The 19,476-nt window shown below is 41.4% G+C and overlaps 1 protein-coding gene across 17 annotated transcripts in view; it reads left to right on the forward strand.

Moving 5' to 3' along the window:
- The window catches only part of LOC114880598 (bromodomain adjacent to zinc finger domain protein 2B), a 96,156-nt gene that overhangs the window by 72,890 nt on the left and 3,790 nt on the right, over positions 1-19,476 (forward strand). For 7 of the 17 annotated variants that reach the window (XM_029196767.2, XM_029196763.2, XM_029196768.2 and 4 more), the window contains 22 exons: positions 382-628; positions 871-1,132; positions 1,222-1,604; positions 1,920-2,234; positions 2,402-2,676; positions 2,802-2,883; positions 5,342-5,902; positions 10,056-10,121; positions 10,797-10,841; positions 11,681-11,734; positions 12,777-12,975; positions 13,049-13,168; positions 13,246-13,819; positions 13,889-14,108; positions 14,393-15,149; positions 15,227-15,487; positions 15,572-16,070; positions 16,167-16,512; positions 17,422-17,543; positions 17,630-17,771; positions 17,921-18,051; positions 18,978-19,262. In XM_029196767.2, the coding sequence (XP_029052600.2) occupies positions 382-628; positions 871-1,132; positions 1,222-1,604; positions 1,920-2,234; positions 2,402-2,676; positions 2,802-2,883; positions 5,342-5,902; positions 10,056-10,121; positions 10,797-10,841; positions 11,681-11,734; positions 12,777-12,975; positions 13,049-13,168; positions 13,246-13,819; positions 13,889-14,108; positions 14,393-15,149; positions 15,227-15,487; positions 15,572-16,070; positions 16,167-16,512; positions 17,422-17,543; positions 17,630-17,771; positions 17,921-18,051; positions 18,978-19,262 (5,946 nt within the window). The remainder of the gene's footprint in view (positions 1-381; positions 629-870; positions 1,133-1,221; positions 1,605-1,919; positions 2,235-2,401; positions 2,677-2,801; positions 2,884-5,341; positions 5,903-10,055; positions 10,122-10,796; positions 10,842-11,680; positions 11,735-12,776; positions 12,976-13,048; positions 13,169-13,245; positions 13,820-13,888; positions 14,109-14,392; positions 15,150-15,226; positions 15,488-15,571; positions 16,071-16,166; positions 16,513-17,421; positions 17,544-17,629; positions 17,772-17,920; positions 18,052-18,977; positions 19,263-19,476) is intronic. The other 10 variants (XM_029196770.2, XM_029196777.2, XM_029196778.2 and 7 more) reach the window with 10 other exon arrangements.

Below are 19,476 nucleotides of genomic sequence, written 5' to 3' on the forward strand. Positions count from 1 at the left end.
TAAAATGAACCGAAACAGAGATGCTCCAACAACGAGATATCGATTTTTGTTGTTCGCTATTTCACCGGGTGAATTCATCCGTTACTCGTTCATTTAACTTTCATACGGTGCTCGTGTAACCGTGTAATTTCGTTGTTATGATTGCTCGATGGCCCTTAACGTAGGCGTCGTTTTAAACAATTTGTCCCTTTAACTAGTCCACCAGTCGCTGTATTTAATGTTCCGCGCGATTTTAAAAAATATATACAAAAACATACGCGTTCCGCTGTACGTCAACCCTTCGAGGACGTGGAATTAATTTGACGTTTTCCATGAATTCTTCAAAGGGTTGATAGAGATTTGAAATGCAATCGATTGAACTGTATAAATCATTTTATTTAGCGATCCTAGCAGTATATTGGGAGGTGTCCGATTACCTCCTGACACAGAGATCATCAAGTACACGTCGAGTATAGTCGGTCCGAAGGTTCCTGGGACAACGAACCGCGGAAGGAAGAAGACCATATCCTTGGACACGCCAAGTGTGAGTGTACACCCACCACCTAATGTACCTGCTCTTTCTGCTCATCAGACAAACACGACGACCACGTCGTTGATGATGGAACCGAGAAAATACAATCGCACGGCGGTAATTATCGTTTCTGTTTCGTGTACTTCCTTGGATATCGCTTTTCACTCCCTTTCGAATGTACATAATTTGCATAATTTTTCAGTAATATAATTGACGACTTCGTATCGCATATCATTAGGCGTACCAATAAGTAATTCATTAATTATCAAAAATATATATATGCCTGTTTAATTATCTGTTGTTCGTATAAAGAAATATGTCGAAACATCGTAACGTTTTCTCGTTGAACGTTCTTGCAGACCGAGTCGAACGACTACAGGGAGCCCGTTGATCGTGTAGAAGTGATCAAATTGCCAGCACACTCGACCAATGGTTCCGTTCTACCGGCGCCAACGTCTTACACGACCACCACCAATGCTAATAGCACCAGCGATTCGGATGCGCCGTTGAATCTCTCCCTGAAACCGTCGACGACGAGCGGTAGCTCGCCGATTTCTGGTAGTCAACCGCTCAGTCAGCTCAGTAATTTAAGTCAGTCGTTGCTTGCCTCCGACCGAACGTGTAAGTGTACTTTAAACAAGAGCGATGGTTTATCGAACTCTTAATTTTCTTCGTTTCATCGAGAATCGCGTTTATTTTTCGAACGACAGCAAGACGAAAGCCGGGACCGAAACCTCGAAGGGTGCCGCAAAATTCGGTACCGGTGCCGGCGTCGCCGAGTCCCTCGTTGGCGCAGCTGTTCGCCGCCGCGGATTCGCCTCAGCGACCGAGCAGCGGAAGCGAGGAGAGCGAGAGCGCGAGTACGACCCATCACAAGGATGGTCGACCAAGGAACCTGGGTCGCGGTGTGTCCAAGCCGAAGAAGAACACCGTTGCCTCGTTACTAGCTCAAAGCAGAGCCCTGGGGATTAAACCTACGCCCACGTTGGACCCTAGCGTGCCATTGTCTCACCAGGTCTCGCTATTGAGGTCGAATATTCTGGCTGCGCAGCTGCACGCCACCGCCACGGGTCAAGGTGACGACAAGAATCAGGTAAAGTTTGTCTTCGACACGATCCTTTTCAATCTGAAGATGGTGCTGTTCAATGGAATCGGAGAATCGTTGATCTTTGAATTCTAAGAGCGATTGTATCTTCTCCATAGACAGCATTCTCTATTCCGTTCTATTTCATTTGCAAATTTAGTATCTTCCTTCCTTTTTGTTATTCAATTTTATTTTGAAATTATTTGGTTTCGTTGAAAACCGCAAAAAGGAGAGGCCGCAGAAGAGGATCCGAACGACTGTCAGTCGATTAGCTTTGCTTTTTTACACTTATGATTTTCCACTAAAACCATGCTCCCTATATAGCGATCTTTGCAGGAGAAGATGAAGAACAAGCTGCTGGAGGCGTCCGGTGAAGAGAGCAACATGGACGTGACCAGCGAGAGCGGAAGTAACACGGATGTTGTGACGGACACTGACGACGACAACGTGGACGGTGTATCCAGCGCGAAGAGGAGAAAGGTGAAACCCAGCGAGAGGGATCTACAGGTTCCTCTGGAGCGTGGCTGGAAACGGGAGACTGTCATCAAGGGATTAGGGAAGTCGGGAGTGATAAAGGGTGACGTGTCTTATTACAGCCCTTGCGGAAAGACGTTCAGGAGCAGTCCGGATTTGGCGAAGGTTAGTGTCTCCGGGACACTTTGAAACAGTAAATTGGACTGGATTCAGGCTTTAACCCTTTCCAAGCACGATCAACTAACGTCTTAGAAAAGAAAAATCATATATCAGATTAGATTATTATGAAGAATTTTCTTTTTTTAATGACGAGTGTTCTCAACGATTTTCAGTTTTTGGAGCAACAGAATCCACCAGAGCTGACGACCGCAAACTTTTCCTTCTCCTCCCGTCCTCTGGTGGGCGAGTTCCTCCAGCCGACAATGGGCTTAGCGGAGGCGGAATTCGTTAGGTTGGGCGCGCAGGAAGTGGCGAGAAGATTGGAAGAGCTCAGAGCCGCGGGTGGTTTCAGGGACGCGAGAACAAACAATCAGTATGAAAGGGAGAAGCTCGCGTACGCGAAGAAACTCGCCAAGGAAGAAGCACAACGGCACAAGGAGCAAGCCAGGTAAGTTGATCAGTCTATCCTGATGTTCAAATTCATTTTCTAATCCCCTTATATGTCGTAATTCATCAGAGTTCAAGCAGCATTCTTACAATACTTTTATGTCATAGATTTTTACATTGTTGCAGGCTGATCAAGGAACAAGAAAAGTCAGAGAGGCAGGAAGCAGTGAGGCGAGAACGGGAGATTCGAAATCAACAGTTGCTCGAGGTAAGTTGACGCTCTTCTATCGCCGTATTATTTCCTTTTCACGTTTTGTCTCGATTCTCGTTGTTTCATTCACAAGGAATCTATTCTTTTACTCTATTTGGGATACCTATTACATTATTTTTTTTTTTGAAATTATTTTTTTGTATTTTGTCCACCTGTCGTGCGTGTCGCATGCTCTCTGTGTGTGTCGTATTTATATTATACATATATATATATATCATTATCTATATCTATATACGTATATAATGTATATACATCTATTTGTACATTTTATATATACATATATACATATATACATATACTCTTCAAGTGGATATTCTTGTAACCAGAAACTTTTTTATATACTCGCATATGTGAACCTTCCAACCTTTATGAAAGCACCCATTACGAATCCGAGAACCAACCAACGAAAACGTCCCAGGACACACGAAAACCAAAACCCTTTGAACCACCCCCATAGACAACCAAGAATCGCTAGCAATAGTGACAGGAGAACCCAAGCATGTCCTCCTTAAAAAAAAAAAAGATCTCTTTCTCCGAATGACACCACCCGAGCCTCTCACCCTTAGCTCCGCAAATTTTTAGTTTTGTGTACGTTCTTTTTTTTTCGTTTCCATCCTTCGTCAGTGAATCGAACTTGTTTTTTAGTCGTGTAACGGAGATCGTTTTTTGTGGCTGCATCTCGCTTCCGGGTCCTCCACTCGGCGAGAACCGACCCGAAAATCATTTGGATTTCTCAATGAGAATTCTAATGAATCGTGCAGCTTTCATAGAGAGAGAATGATGAGAGAATGGATGAATAAGGAGAGAAAGGAAATAAATTGTTGGAAAGAGAAATCGGGACCTAAGATGATGTCGATGTATCACACTTATCCTAAAGTGAACCAATGATGCTATTTTTCCAAATGATTATTCATTGGTTTATTGTGTCCCGGGGCATCGACGTCACCCATGGTTTTCAAGCTTTGTTGATAAAAAAGTAATAATGAAAATTCTATTTGCTCGAGATGTGTATAGTGATAGTGTGTGTAATGCGCGGTTGCTTTTTTTGTGTGTGTACGCTGTGTAGACAGTCACAAGAGTATAGATCGGTTATTGTTCGTGGCATAGTTATGTCCTCCGCCTGATTTCCATAGATTGACGGCGAATGATCTTGTGAAAACATAGATTGATCGATTTAGAAATCGCACAGAGATTAGATATTTGCTCTTCGAGGAGAAATCTACCTCCGTGGCTCTTTGCATCTTGAACAGAACTTGGCGTTTTCGATCGTACGCTCTTCGAATTCTTCTTAAAACCAGATACCATCTTCTGATCTTAAGAAAAATCTTCAAAACTTTTTCTGGTTTACGCTAAACGAATCGTAGAGCGCACGATTTTGAAAACAGATAAAGTGAAATAGACGGGTTTCGTCCGGAAAACTTCTCGCGACGATAAACAGCAAGAGAAATCCTACTTTATGATCTCGATGAAGATTTTTCAACGATCCTCGAGGATTTTTCCGTGACGAGAATGATTCGGCGAAGTAGATAACGCGAGCGTAGAAAACTTTAATAGTCCATCCGTTGTGATAGTTGTCCAAAGTTACCCGATACAGTACGGAAACGTCCCTTCGTCCAAATAAGACACATACCGATCCTCCACCGACAACCCTTTATTTTCACTCACTGTCACTCGTGTTCGCTCATTCATCCCCTCGCATTCACTTGCATCCACCCTCACACGCACTTGTACATCACATAAACGCGAACCACCCGTCCAGCCATGTTTTTGAAAAACATACACGCAACAACACAGGCCGTGCAGGGTGAGACGTTAGAGGGAAGAACGTCAATGGAGATGAAAAAAAAAAAAAAGAAAGAAAGGAAAATGATAGTGAAAAATGTAGATGTAAATGTTTGGTTGGTAAAACTAGACTGGGACGTGCGAAAATAGGGATGCCCATTTACTCTCGTATAATCGATCTTAATCGATCTTCATTCGTCATGAACAAACAGGGTTTCACTCTGTGCTTCAGAACACATAACTTTCTTTGTTATCTCACGTAACGAACGGTTCACGAGTAATTTAAAATAGTCGGATTAGATAACCGAGCTTGTAAAAGATAATAGGATAGATGAATTAGTAGCGGTGTATCACAGTTCTGTGTTTCGAGCCCCTCCCCATAGTTTGTTCTTGTTGCAACTTTCAGTTCGTAACGAAGCTCGAAAAAGGCTCAGCCTATCCTCTAGACAGAGTGACCACGCTACATACCCAACCACCTATCACAACCACCACCATCACCACCACAACCACTCTCCACCCAAGCTCTAAGCAATTCTCGAACGTCCTCCTCGAACGAAGGACGAGACGCGGTAATGAGCGAAGGGTGTCACTCGCGCACGACCATCACCCGACACGTAACGAAACGTCGATTAACACGATCGATTATTGGGCATCCCTAAACCTACAAACGCAGGGTCGAAAGCGGCTAGCGTTCACGATCAAGCAGAAAATGAAGATCATCCAAGAGATCGAACGCGGTAAGAGCAAGAGCGACGTGGCGCGCGAGCTGGGTCTGGCTAGCAGTACGGTGGCCACCATATGGAAGAATCGTGAGAGCATCGCTGAGAGCTGGAGGAACCGCGACATGATGCAACAGCACACCGATCGCGAAGAGGAGACGAAAAAATCCACCACGTCGAATTTGGTCTCCGTTACGTCCTTGGTGACCAACACGGTGCTAAGCACCACCAGCACCACCAACAGCAACAATAACACCGGCTTGCCGGCCGTCGTTGTGACACCACCCCAGGTGCAAGTGGTACCATCGCTGCCACCGCCACCGGCACCTCTCTCATTGACGACAACCGCCTCCACGACGCTCGTGCCGTCCTCGCAACCGACGCTGCCATCCACAACAATCTCCAGCACGTCGTCCACCGGCACCACAACCACCACCACCGCCGCCGCCAACAACCTCAGCATGGACAATACCCAGCAGGCCCAGACCCAGACGCAAAGTCAGGAGCTTCTGGAGGTAAGATGTCGTATGACCGCCTCCCTCTCGACTTCATCCCCCTACGATTCCACTCACCCCGAACCCCTTCGATGTTTTCTCGATTTCCTGTCGCTTTGTCGGATCGCCGCGAGTTCTCCTTTTTTTTCGGGGGGGTTATATAGCTATCGTCGTTGGGAGGATGTTGATCGAGGAGTGCTTTATCGAGGAGATTGAGCTTCGAATGTGAGCGATGCTAGGTGGATACGGAAGTTTAGAATGTTAGGAAGTAATTGATTGAAAGGTTCGATACGAGTAGGCTTCTTCTGGTGAACATTCTAAAATTCCTTCCATCCGCTATCGATTTATATTTCAAGCTGAATTTTATTTAAAAAGCACTCCTCAGGGATTTAAATTCTCCTGGTTAGCATCCTTTTCTGGACAAGATTCGTAGATTCAGCCCAGCTCCGGATAGTGCTTCGGATAGTGAAATTCTTTCTACGACGAAGACGTATCTCGAGGGTGTTCTTTTATTCCTCCCCCCATGCAAAATACATTTAGATGGGAGTAATTTACTCCGTTCAACACAATAAACTTGCTCGTTTCGAAGAATTTCGTTTAACGAAGACACCTTCCAGCCTTATGGATCTTTCTGCGAATCCTTTGTCCATTAGCTGGATCCGTCGATTAATTGCTTCCAAGGAATCTACTGTCTCACCTTTGCCTTCACAATCGATCTTCCATCGCGAGAAGCGCACTCTACGATCCTACATCGTCATTAAACCCTCCCCCTCTTCATCGACTTCATGTTCACTAACGAACGTTACTGTCGTCCTTGCGATTCGTTGGTACCCCACATGCTCTTGTCTCTTCCCATATCCCCTCACTTCTATATTTTCATCCGATTCCGACACGGGGATCGTGAGACGAAGGAGCTGTCGAGGTAAGACTACGATTGCCTGGTTTTCTATATTCCCCTTCAACCCTTTTTTCATTTAATTGTTATCTTTTTCTTATTTCTGTGATCAAAACCGTGTTACCCCCGACTCCTGTTTCATCCATCGCTATAAATTACAACCTTTACCCCGGCATCGGTAGATTAAGATTCACGAGACGACCCCAGAGGTAAGATAATATTCGTCTCGTCATTCTTCTTCTTTTTTTTTTCTTTTTTTTTTGTAATTTTTCGGTGTGCGTGACCATTGTACAAGAAACATAGGTATTTCTATTAACGTTTCGTTACACATCCTCTTTTCAGTTGATTTATTTTCCTCTATCCGCGAGACTGTAATGATTTCTCTTGGTTCTGTTTCGAATTAATACCTCAGATCAGGTTTTTTTTTCTGTCTTTCGTTTCTTCCTGGTAGTCGCTCTGCATTAATCTCGGAACGATCGGCTCATCTCGGTTCTTCGACAAATGTTTTTCCGCGAAACATCTTCCGTTTCTTAAGGAAATACTTGTTAACGATAGCTCGAGGTACGAACGATACACGAGCACCAGTAGTTCGCCACATTAACACCTTTGCGCATCACGTAGCGATCGAATGGACGAGGACACGCCACACGATACACACACGTAGGATCCAGGCACACAGAGCGATAACAGTGTAGTCCCTGCTGGCATACGTCGAATTCAGTTCGTTTTTCCTTTCTCTTTCGTTTCTTTTTTTTTTTTTTTAACTCCAAAATTGTAAAATCATAACGCGGAAAAGATTTATCTAACGGTAGCTTTCATACTTGGTGATTGATCTTTAATTAAATTTTCCTACGAAAGAAATTATATCAATTTTTATACGAATTTCTGGATTATTTTTGTGTCCGGAAAATCATACTCTTCCCTCGTAAGAAATTCAGGAAATTCGAGCAACGACGTGACTATATTCTGTTCGAAATCCATGAAAAACACACGAATAACAAACTTTTCCACGTACACAAATATATCGTAGAATACCTAGCGAATTTACGAAGATATAAACGACTATTGCAATGCTATCCTGTGCCTAGCTTCTCCTGTCACTATATACAAAGAAATAACAGCTAGCTACATGATTATTTCCAGCATGGCGATATTTCTTCATTTTTTTTTTTTTTCAAATTTTCACGCGTTCTACCCGAGTATCAAGTACCGCTTCCCAAGCAAATCAAACGCTTTTCTTTATCCTCTCGCTCTGTTCTCTTCCTGTTCCCGTTTTCTTTTTTAATTTTTCATTTAGTTTCTATTCTCGAGACCGAGAAACACATGTTATTATTATTATTATTGTTATGTATTTTAATATACCGCTAAGATCGCAGCTGGTTTAACCCTCGAAAGGAAATGGCGTTAAATCATTTTTGACCCATAAATGAATTTTCATTATACACGCTTTGAATTTAGACTTTTATAAAATATTACCTTATAGTATCTATTGTATAAAGAAGAAAGGAATGTGTTAAACAAATTTGAATCACTTAACACATGGGTGAAAAGTGAGCGAGTATCAGCTGGGCGAGGGTTAATCATGATTCTGTACTCGTACAGATCAGCACACTCTAATTAACAAAGACACCGTTTCATTATTATTATCATCATCAGCTTCAACCGATCTGATATTTTCCACACTGATCATACAATCACAACGATAATATGTGCATAACATAAGGCGAGTATATTTGCTTGGCTCCTGCATGATATTCTCTTCATCTTCTTTTTTCCATTCTATACATAATTTTTATGAATCGCTTCGTAACATTTTTTCTCTTTATCTCTATTGTTACTCTCGAATTCTAAACGATGTCTTTTTTACCATATGTATAAAGAAAGAAATATGCTGCTGGTTTCCACGTATTTATATAAATATTCTATATTATACGTATACATATTTTTCTATTAAATATATCGTACACTTTTTTATATATGTATATTTCTCGTGTTGTCTATATTTACTCTGGTAGTTGGTGAGAAAGCTTTTCAGTTGCAGTTCCACGATTTTTCTCTCTTAACAATTTTTAACTGTTTCCCCCTTTGTCCATTTTTTTCGAAGATTCACAATTCACGCGTCGTCGATTTGTTCTACACTTTGCTTGGCTGCTTTAATCTGTTCCCTTTTTTCTCTCTCTCTTTCTTTCTCTCGACGTTATGTCTGTATTATATACACGTTTTTTAATTCACGAGATTTTCTACGATAGCATGCCTATCTTTCTTCGTTTTGGGATACATGGTGGAGGGGATGAGTTTCTGCAACTTGAAAACACTTGTTTTTTGGTTTTAATGTACACGTGCTCTTCTCGTTCTTTGTTGTGTCGTTTCGTCGATCGAATCGCGAACTAAGAAGACACGTTTCGATTGTTATATTGTTCGTTTAATTAATTAAAGAAGCCTTAGGTTTGCGCGTTTTTCCCTTAACGAACATGTTTTCACTGAAGATATTGAAAATCGTTTAGCCGAATTAGACTTAGAGATCGTAGAATAATGCTTACATTTCTGTTTCCTGTGGACACCGTGTAGGCTTCGAATCGCGGATAAATATTAAATTGAATTTGAATGATTTTTACGTTTCTCACGTTTTTTCCCTTCACGAACACGCTTTTGCCGAAGATGTTAAAATTAGATATAAAGATCCTAGAATAATGCTTATACATGTTCGCTTTATACATGGTAGCCTTCGAATCGCGAAAGAAAAGTAGAATCTTCCTCGCGAAGAAAATTTCAGAGCGCTGAGAAGGGAAACCGGTCAGGAAAAATAATAGAATTTTTTGTATATATTGTTTTATTCAGCTTTTATTTATTAATTGATTTAGTAGATCTTCGATCGTTACACGACGATAAAGCTGTGTGCTGAATGGAAATGAATAAAATAATTATCAATTATTCAAAATACAATTTAAGCTCGGAGACTCTAAAGTCCCCAATTTTAAATCCAGAAATCAGGATCTGGAATTCCTGATTTTCAAATCCTTTTTCTATAAACATTTATCTAACAACGTTTGGAAAATAATCACAGCTTTATTTATCATGGAATCGAAAACAACGAGCGCGATTTAGAAAAACAGCAACGCGAAAATATCGAGGCTCCCTTGTGTCGAACGATAGCAATTTTTTAGTGGGAAAAAAAAACAGAAAGATCATTGTGTAAGCTTTTCATGATCAATTTGAAAAATAAAACAAAAAAACAATTATGACGGATGAGAGTGACGTGTGTATATGGCGTGTGCGCAGGCTCGGAAAAAACGGCAGGAAGAGGTGGAGAAGATACGACTGGAAGAGCAACAACGGAAGCAACAGGTAAATCCTAAAATCGTTGTTACACGCCGTATGCTTTCTATTTCTCTCTGTCTGGTACAATTTGTTGTATGAACTCTGTTTTACATTATACGACCCGCCATCCCCCTCTGGCCCTCGTCGAAACATAAAAATCTCGTCGTCTCTCGGCGAAATATTATTCTGCGATAAAACAACTTCCGCCTCGTTATTTAATTTTTTATCTTTCTCGGTGCAATTAAGCAACACCTGTTGTCTCTTCAATGCGACACAAATTGCAATTTATTTAATCGTATAATTACTAAAGAATGCTTTCAAGCTTCTTCTCTTTTTTATGTCAAAGAATTGTCCATTAATATTCTGAATTTTTATCGTATTATACTTGGTATTATGAGATTATACTTTTAACGTTGGTTGCTGTTATTAATTAACTCTTAAGAATGAAATAATTACGATGTACTTGGGTTAGTCTGAAAGTTTTGAGAATCGTAGCCAAAATATCAATCCTTTTATTATTATGTTACACTATTTAACAACTTCTCAAAACTTTTGGCATGCAACCATGTACGATATAATGTCCATTTGTTATATTCCTCTCGTTCGATAGCGAACCCCATGAATTCCCAACTTCGTTAGTAGTTGTTTAAAACGATAACGAATCTGGGTAACTGACCACGAGTATTTTCTGTGATTTCTCAGGAACGAGAACTAAAGCGGCAACAAGCAGTCATGCTGAAGGAACAGGTGAGTGCAATCGTTTCCGATCCATCGGATTATTTCCTCCTTTTCTTCCGACTGTCATTGGCTGTAGAAACTTAGAAACGGTGTGCGTGTGTGTGTTATCTTTCGTAGATATTTAGCCATCGTTTCATTTTGATCTTCGCATCGCTTACAGTTCATCTCGTTATACTAATCAGCCGCGAGAATCATTCAAACGTTCAGCTGATCACTTGTCTTCATTTATATTTTACATTCATTTAGCTTCTGTATTTGATATCAGGAAATTTAGTTAGCCTTAGTTTTGCTCGATTTTTTTATCCTCGTTCGCGTTTCATCGTGAGTTTTCGTGCGAAAAAGCTACACGACGGTGAGGAGATCCAAAAAATTGATAATTAGACTTTCTGAAATTTTTAATATCATTTCGATAGACTTTGCTAATGGGCGCTTGTTAATCTTGCAAGTAATTCCACGCGATTACCAATCCATTGCTAATTGCAAATCATTTTGTGTTTTTAATTTATAAACGTAGATCTCTCGGTTTACTTTGATTCCATTTAATTTTTGTGACACGGTTGTGAGTTTGGTCTTGACGTAGCAATAGCGTGTATAGAGTAGAATTCTTGCGAACAGAATTTTTGTTACAATTTTCAAAAGAAACAGAAAAAAAAAAATAGAAAAATATTCCTTCGAAGCTCTAAAATATAAAAATGATTTCTCTCTCGTTCGTCCTTTCGCGTCCCGTTTCTGTGACGCGATTCAATGACAGGCGAAATCTAGAAAGTGAGAGCGATATGCTGTTTAGTTTTTGATCGTGTAGAAGTAGTTTGAGCACTGGTGGACTGTGGATGTGTTTTGTGCCGCAGATGTACATGCAGGAGCTCACCAAGCAGCGCGAGATGCTCTACACCGTCGAGCTGGTATGTCTCATACCCAAATCTAAGTTTAATAAAAAATGAACCAAGACTCACTAAAACAAAATAAAACGGAATTTATCGAATTTCCCAAACTTTCGATTCGCCTATTTCATCGTCTTCTCCGTCGATCAAGTCGATGAAGGATCGACCGAATCCTCAAAATTCAATTTCCTGACGATCCCGAGAAGCAGAATACATCTTCGGGGGTTCATCGATCATTGATTAGAAACGATCGACAACGAGAAACTATGGAAATTGAGCGAGTCGAAAGTTGTGTTATCAAAGTTCGGTTGTGAACCGATAGTTGAAACTAATCTGCACCCGTCAGCTTCGTCGATTTCTCGTAGATCGATACGTTTATTTCAGAATTTCGTACGAGCAATCGACGATCGCTGCGTTCGTTTACACATTTATCCACGCGAGCAACATTAACAGATACATATACTGAGTGTTTCAGAAATGAAATTTTCCAACATGTTTGATAAATCATTCTGAATGAGAATTCGGATTCGGAACGATCTACCGAACTTGTAGAAAATTTGGAACACCCTGTGTATATTCGCTTTCCGAAGAATCCACGTTCACTAACCAGTCCCTCGGTGACAATGCAACAACCATGTCTCTTGTTCAGTCATTCGCATACAGCGTAGGCGCTTTATTCCACGCTTTTCGTTCACGCCTTCGAAAATGTCCGTGTCTCTCCCAGAAATATTAGTAGCTTAAGATATAGAAATAAATAAAATCTGGTGTCACTGTGCGGACGTCGATGCACAATCTGAAACATTGCACAGTGTGGTTGCGTAAATAACAGTTGCACGGTGTTTCAAATAAAAGAAGTCGATCCTTTTTTTTTTTTTTTTTTTTTATTTTTATTGTATCGGGTTGTAGCCTTTTCTGGAACGGTCGTAGAGTTTGTCGTAGCCCGTGCGTGTCAAAAGTTCTGCTTTTCAACGGGATTTACGAGATTTCTTTGTCGATGCTGCTGCATGAACATTGTCCACGATCTTTTCGTTTCGTCTCGTTGAAACTTTTCGACTGTGTTTAGGAGAGGGAGAGAAGGAGACAGCATATGGCGTTGGTACGTGCCCTGGAGAACCGTCGAAAGATGGAAGAAAGGGAGAAAAAGCGTCTCGAAGCTAGGGCCGAACGAATCGCGACGAAAGAGAAACGAGCGGAACAAAGAAAAATGGAGATGGAACTGATCGAACAGATCAGGAAACCTGTGGAAGACATGGAACTAACAGGTATACATTTTTATGAAAATCCTTTTCCTATTTTTTACAACATTCCATGACACCTTGTTTTATCTGCTTACAGACCACAGACCACTGCCAGAAATAAAACGAATACCTGGACTGAAATTGTCCGGCCAAGCTTTCGCGGACATCGTTATGGTTTTCGAGTTTCTGCATAATTTCGGCGAAACTTTAGGCTTTGGTGAGCCTCTGTCTATTATCCCTTACCCTATAAATTCCTCAGGAATTTTAAATCACTATTCGCTTTTGATATTCTAGATATGGACTCGCTGCCGAGTCTAAAGAGTCTCCAGTTAGCTCTGCTCAACGACGAGGAAGCGGAAGAAGAGATGCTGTCGGTGATGACCCACTTGCTGGTGTGCGCTATCGAGGACCCAGGTATCCCTCAGCCCGCTAGACACACGACGGGATTAGGGCAAAGCCTACGACAGGCTGACATAACGCACGCAAACATCAGCGAGGTGTTACGAATCTATTTGTACGCGAACGCAACCGGCGAGGTGAAAGCGTTGACCGGTGTCTGTCTTGAACGAGAACGCGACAAGAAGTTCGCCGATCATCATCAGAACGGCGGTGACTACGCTTCGACCTGTTCAGGAAAGAACGCTCAGTTCTACGAACACTTACACAACAACGAAACGTGGAGGATGTCCGAGAGGTTGAGGGACAAGCCGTTTTTGGCACTGAATCCAACGCACAAGGCGCAGATGCTCGCGTTCCTCTGCAACGAGTTGTTGCAGAACAAGGCTGTGATCAGGCAGATCGAAGGAAGCTTAGAAACGGTGGCGCAACTCAGGAAAGAAAGATTCGTATTGGACACGAAGATCAGAAAGTAAGTATTCTTTTGTATGTATCGAAGAGGTTGGACGTGAGATTGATGTTTTTAAATGATCTTGCGTAGGCTCAGACAATTGCACAGTCGAAAGGTGCGTATGGAAGCAGTCGGCGTGATCGTGAACAAGACTGGAGACACGATTACCATCGAGAAGAAGGAAGTTGACGAGGAAGGTAACACGACGTCGACGGCAGTGGGTACGACGCCTACTCCTGACGAGATTCATCACGAGGACGAGGTTGAAGACATGTCTGAGAACGAGAGCGAAGGGACTCAGCCTGAAGAGGTAGGATTTTATAATAGATATTCAATTAACACTTTGACTGCCACGCTAAAACCATTGAAAATTCCATTAGGTATTACTTTTGTCTTCACAAATCTTATGTATATTATTTATATTATTTACATTATATTAACTAACTCAAAGAATTTCTAATAATATGAGTGATGGATTCCTGTTGAAATTCAAGCATCATTCATATATGGGTTACGTGGCGCTAAAAGTGTTAAAATGACCCCACGTCTGTTGCGCGAAGGTTATTACGTTAATTGAAAAAATTGATTGTACAGGAGGAGGACAAGAATCTATCCGGCGAGGAACTTGGGAAAAAGTTGGACAAACTGTTGAAGCAATCGGAAGAACAGCTACAGAAATTGAACAGCTCTTCGAAGCAACTTCGAGCGCACATATTTGGCCAGGACAGGTACTGGAGAAGGTACTGGGAGCTGGCCTGCGCTGGTGGTATCTTCGTCGAGGCCATGGAGAGTGCTGAACCGGAGATCCTGGACCTGCAAGCCGAACTGGACGAAAAGTACAAAAACATGCCAACGGAGGAGGCGAAATCAGAGACGAAACAGGAGGACACTAAGTCGAATGCTGAGAATCGGGAGAACGAGGCTCCGAATGACGTTAAGGAAGAAAAGAAGTACAACTCGAGCGAACAAGAAGAAGATGTGAAACCGTTGTTGGATAAAACGAAATCCGAAATTGACGACGTTAATTGCAAGAAAGAACCTGTGCAAAATTGTGGTTCCGATAATTCGACGAACGTGAAAGAAGAGAAGAAGGTCGACGTGGATGGTTCGATGGCTGATGCGAAGACAAACGTCACTTCCGAAGAAATTAAACAAGAAACAGAGGTTGTTAGTATGGACGTGGATGTGAAAGAGGATACGAAGAAAGAAAACGAAGAGATGGACGAAGAAATGAAGCCAGCTGTGAAGATGATGGAGGATAAAATCGTCGAGACGATTCCAAATGGCGACAAATACAATCATGTTAACAATCTTCATAATGGCAAGGAATTGAACGGCACATTTATTTCCAGTAAGTATTTTCGAATTTATTTTACTAACTTGTCATTTACGTAATTTGCTATTTATTTCTTTATCGATAAATTATAGATTGCAGCAACGAATTCAATTGGTTTTCAATTTTACCTCGAGAAACTTGCGACACTCCAGGACCGAGTACCAAGCAGATATTTGGAATAGCTGAACCCACCGAGCTGAGAATACCAGTGTTCCCTCCGCCGGCTAGTCCAAATTACGACAGGTGCGATAGTCCAGCACCTTTGATTTTGACCCAGGACGAAGCAGTTCAGCTCGAGTATCTCAAAGTACACGGTCTACCTCCTCCAGGGGAAGCTAAACCAGTACCAAAGGGTATGTTAACAACTTCAAAACTTGATTATCGTTAATCAAGCTTGCGGATCGATCATTAACTCGTGTCACTTATAATCCGAGCAGATTTACGATACGGTTGGTGGAGAATAACAGACGTCGACACGTTTCAAGAACTGTTGGAGCACCTTCATTCTCGCGGTGTCCGCGAGAAGGAACTGAAACGTACAACATGGGCGACCATGGAATCCTTCCTAGCCGTGACAGGTAGAATCAACGTGGACCCTGGCAACGTATCCGCCACCGAACTGAAATCCACACCCGACGATCCTGATACACCGATCCCGCAACCGGACAACCCGGTAACATGGAGCGAGCAGGTCGCGTTACGGGTGGACGCGCAACTTTTGGAGCAGGTCGAGGCTCTCGAGGACAAAGTCGCGAACGCCAGCATGCAGGTCAAAGGCTGGAAACTTCCTCCGCGGGCTGGCACCGAGGAGGCCGAGGAGATTGAGAAATTGAACGAAATGGAGAAAGTGAGCGCTGTCGAGCAAGCGCGGCAAAGGTTACTGTCTTTGGAGGCAGCGATAGAGAGGAGATACTTGAAACCACCGTTAGGCGTTTGGTAAGATTATAAACCATGGCATCTTATAGGAGATAGGGTACAGCGAGGAATATTCAAAGATTAATGAGATATTTTTCATTTTTATTGAATTTACAGTACGGGCGATCCAAATTTAGCGGCTCTGAAAGCTGAACAGGCGGCTGCGGCTAACGCAAACTCGAGTAATTCGGATCAGAGCAATCAGGCGCCGGTGCCGCAGGAGGAAACAACTCCGAGAGGTCTGAACAACTGGAGAGAGGCAACAGCTCGTGCACACACGTCGGCTCAGCTCGCCATGGCACTGTACATGCTGGAGGCCAGCATCGCCTGGGACAAGAGCATCATGAAGGCTGTGAGTCTAACACCAGCTAGAAACTCGGTCTGCGTCAAGCTACGAAACCGCTGCGTCTCACTCAAAGCTACCACTCAGTACAATCAGCTATTGACTACTTCTCAGGCCTCTGTGGGTATTCGCACTAACTTTACTAACCGAAACTTCTCCTCTACCTCACACTCTGAAAGCTCTTTTTCTTCTATCCTTCCTATACAGAGTGTCTGTTTTAACATTATACAGGATTTTTCAGTCGTTTACAATAATGTAATAAAAGAGTATTATCTTCTCTTTTAATTACATCATTACGGATGATTGAAGATCGTACGAATTGTTAGAACGAATATCCTGTATATAGTGAACCACAGAGAGCATATCGCTTTCGATGATGATGACTGGCAAAACGTTCCTTCAAAAAGTGTCTAAAGTTAAACGAAATGCTCTTCGCGTGGCACCTTCCATGATGGTATATTCCAATGGAACGTCATAATAAAGGGAATGATGTGCGAATAATGCGGCAATCGATAAACGTTTTAACAAATTAATTGACTAACAACATTAATGGAATTTAAATGGTGGTTAGAGTTTAACGTAACGGTAGCATGCAACAGAATATGCCGCTTATCGTCTACTAATCTTTTTTTTTTTTTCAACGCTTTGTATTTTCCTTTTTTGTAGGGTGATTATCATTTTAATGCTACCCCATTCAATTTCATTTTTAATTATACTTTGAGCGATAACACGAGAACTAAGTATGCACGATTAAATATAAATTCCATTCCGTTTATTAAATATACCCTTGATCCTTAAGCTTTTATCCTCTATTTATTAATATACTTTGCATATTAACATTTATTGCATCGATGGTACATTTTTATTTTTAACGCTTGTGTGACAACGCTAGATCGTTAACACTTTGACGGTCGCTAGAATCTTTATAACATTAATTACAAAAAGGTGAGGTCGTCAAAGTGTTAGGATTAATTTGCTTCAATTATCGACTGAATTTTAAGACGGAAAGTTTTTCTTTCTCTGTTACAGAATTGTCAGTTCTGTCACAGTGGAGATAACGAAGACAAGCTGCTACTGTGTGATGGTTGTGACCGCGGCTATCATACTTACTGTTTCCGTCCAAAAATGGAAAACATTCCTGATGGTGACTGGTAAGCTGTTTGTATTATGAAACAAACCGGACAATTCCGAAGAATACTATTCTATTTTAATTAAACAATTACGAATCCTGTTTCAGGTATTGTCACGAGTGCATGAACAAAGCAACAGGGGAACGAAATTGTTTGGTATGCGGAAAGAGGGTTGGCAAAAATTTAGTGCTATGTGAACTCTGTCCACGGGCTTATCATACCGACTGCCATAATCCTGTTATGCCAAAAGTGAGTAGCTTATTCAATGAAAATATCTTTTCTATTAACATATGTAGATTAAAAATTGTAATATAATATACATCTTTTGAAGTTTCAACCCTTCCTCTCAAATATTCTCAGTTGTATAATATATTCAAATAACTTTACTATACTTCCAGATGCCAAGGGGAAAATGGTATTGTTCTAATTGCCACAGTAAACAACCAAAGAAGAGAAATAGTAGTCGAAGGAGTCATACCAAAGGGGGAGGCACCAGAGAAAGTGAAAGTTCTGATCATCCACCAGCTAGGTGATTACGTTAACAAAAACAAAAAACCAAACAAACATTGTCAACTCGCTGACTTAAAACAACGTATCTTAACGAAGTAACAGTAGATAAAGCAAATAATCTACGAAACAAAATGACTCAATAACATTCAACGAGAACGTGTAAAAAAAAAAAATAATCCATTTCCGATCGAATATGAAAACATAAAACTGCTTTAAAAAAAAAAACCCAAAAAAACAAAAAAAATACGAATGAACATAGACAAAGTACACTGCTTCTAAATGCGATTATTATTATCATACCGACTTACATCCTCGGCCCGTGTCAAAATACACTCGTCGATCATTGTTGTAAGGAAGTATTCGCATCATACAGGGTGTTCCACGATAGGTATATAAATAAATAAAGCTTCTACATGATATAAAGAAAAAAAAAAAAAAAGCAATCGTCGATAGGTTCGTCTTCGAGCGATTATTTTCTACCACCTGCGAATGATATTGTTGTCGGGTCCCCTCCTGGTCGGGGGACACCCTGTACTACTTTGTACAGCGTGTTACGATCATCGACTAAAACTAATGGGGAACGGGTAATTTAGATTGCTCGAAACTTGAACAAATGACCGAGCAAACCGGCGAGAGAGAATATATAAAACAGCGAGACTAAAATAAAAAGTAATATAGACAGGAAAGACAGAGAGAGTCAGAATGATGAAAAATATGATAAATGTTCCGATCGAGAAACAACGCGTGTGTGTGTGTAATAAATGTGCGTGGTATAATAACTTCGTCTCGAGCGGAGAAAGTAGAGAAAAAAAAAAAAAAAATAAAAATAAATCACGCTCTCGAGTCTTTATCGTCCAGAAGCTTTATAAAAATGACGGACAATACCTCCTGCGAAAAAGCGAAAGCTAAAATGGTGCAAATAATTTCTGTTGTTTTGCGTCGCAGTCCAACGCCGTCAACGGCATCGAACACGCACGTAGAGGACGTCAGTTCATCGGAACCGGCAACACCTACAGCCTCGCCGAGGAAGGAGGGCAACAATAGGACACTGACGAAGAAACAACAACGAGAGCTGGCTCCTTGTAAGGTGCTACTCGAACAGTTGGAGCAACAGGACGAGGCCTGGCCGTTCCTTTTGCCGGTGAACACCAAACAGTTTCCTACCTACAAGAAAATTATTAAAACACCCATGGATCTCAGTACGATCAAGAAGAAATTGCAGGACTCCGTGTAAGTTACACGCGTACACCGTCGACAGCTAGATTAATTGAACGTACATTCGATTCTATTTAGAAATGCCTCTTTCCCTAAAAAAAAACAAGTATAAAAAATCATCTATGATCTCTAGAACGCCTCTAACTTGATCGTCAAAGCTTCAAATCTGAAATGCCAAAATATAAAAATAAAAAAAAATAAAATTGGAATTATGAACATGTTCCAAAGA

Source organism: Osmia bicornis, chromosome 13, assembly GCF_907164935.1.
Source record: "Osmia bicornis bicornis chromosome 13, iOsmBic2.1, whole genome shotgun sequence".
Lineage (NCBI taxonomy): Eukaryota > Metazoa > Arthropoda > Insecta > Hymenoptera > Megachilidae > Osmia > Osmia bicornis.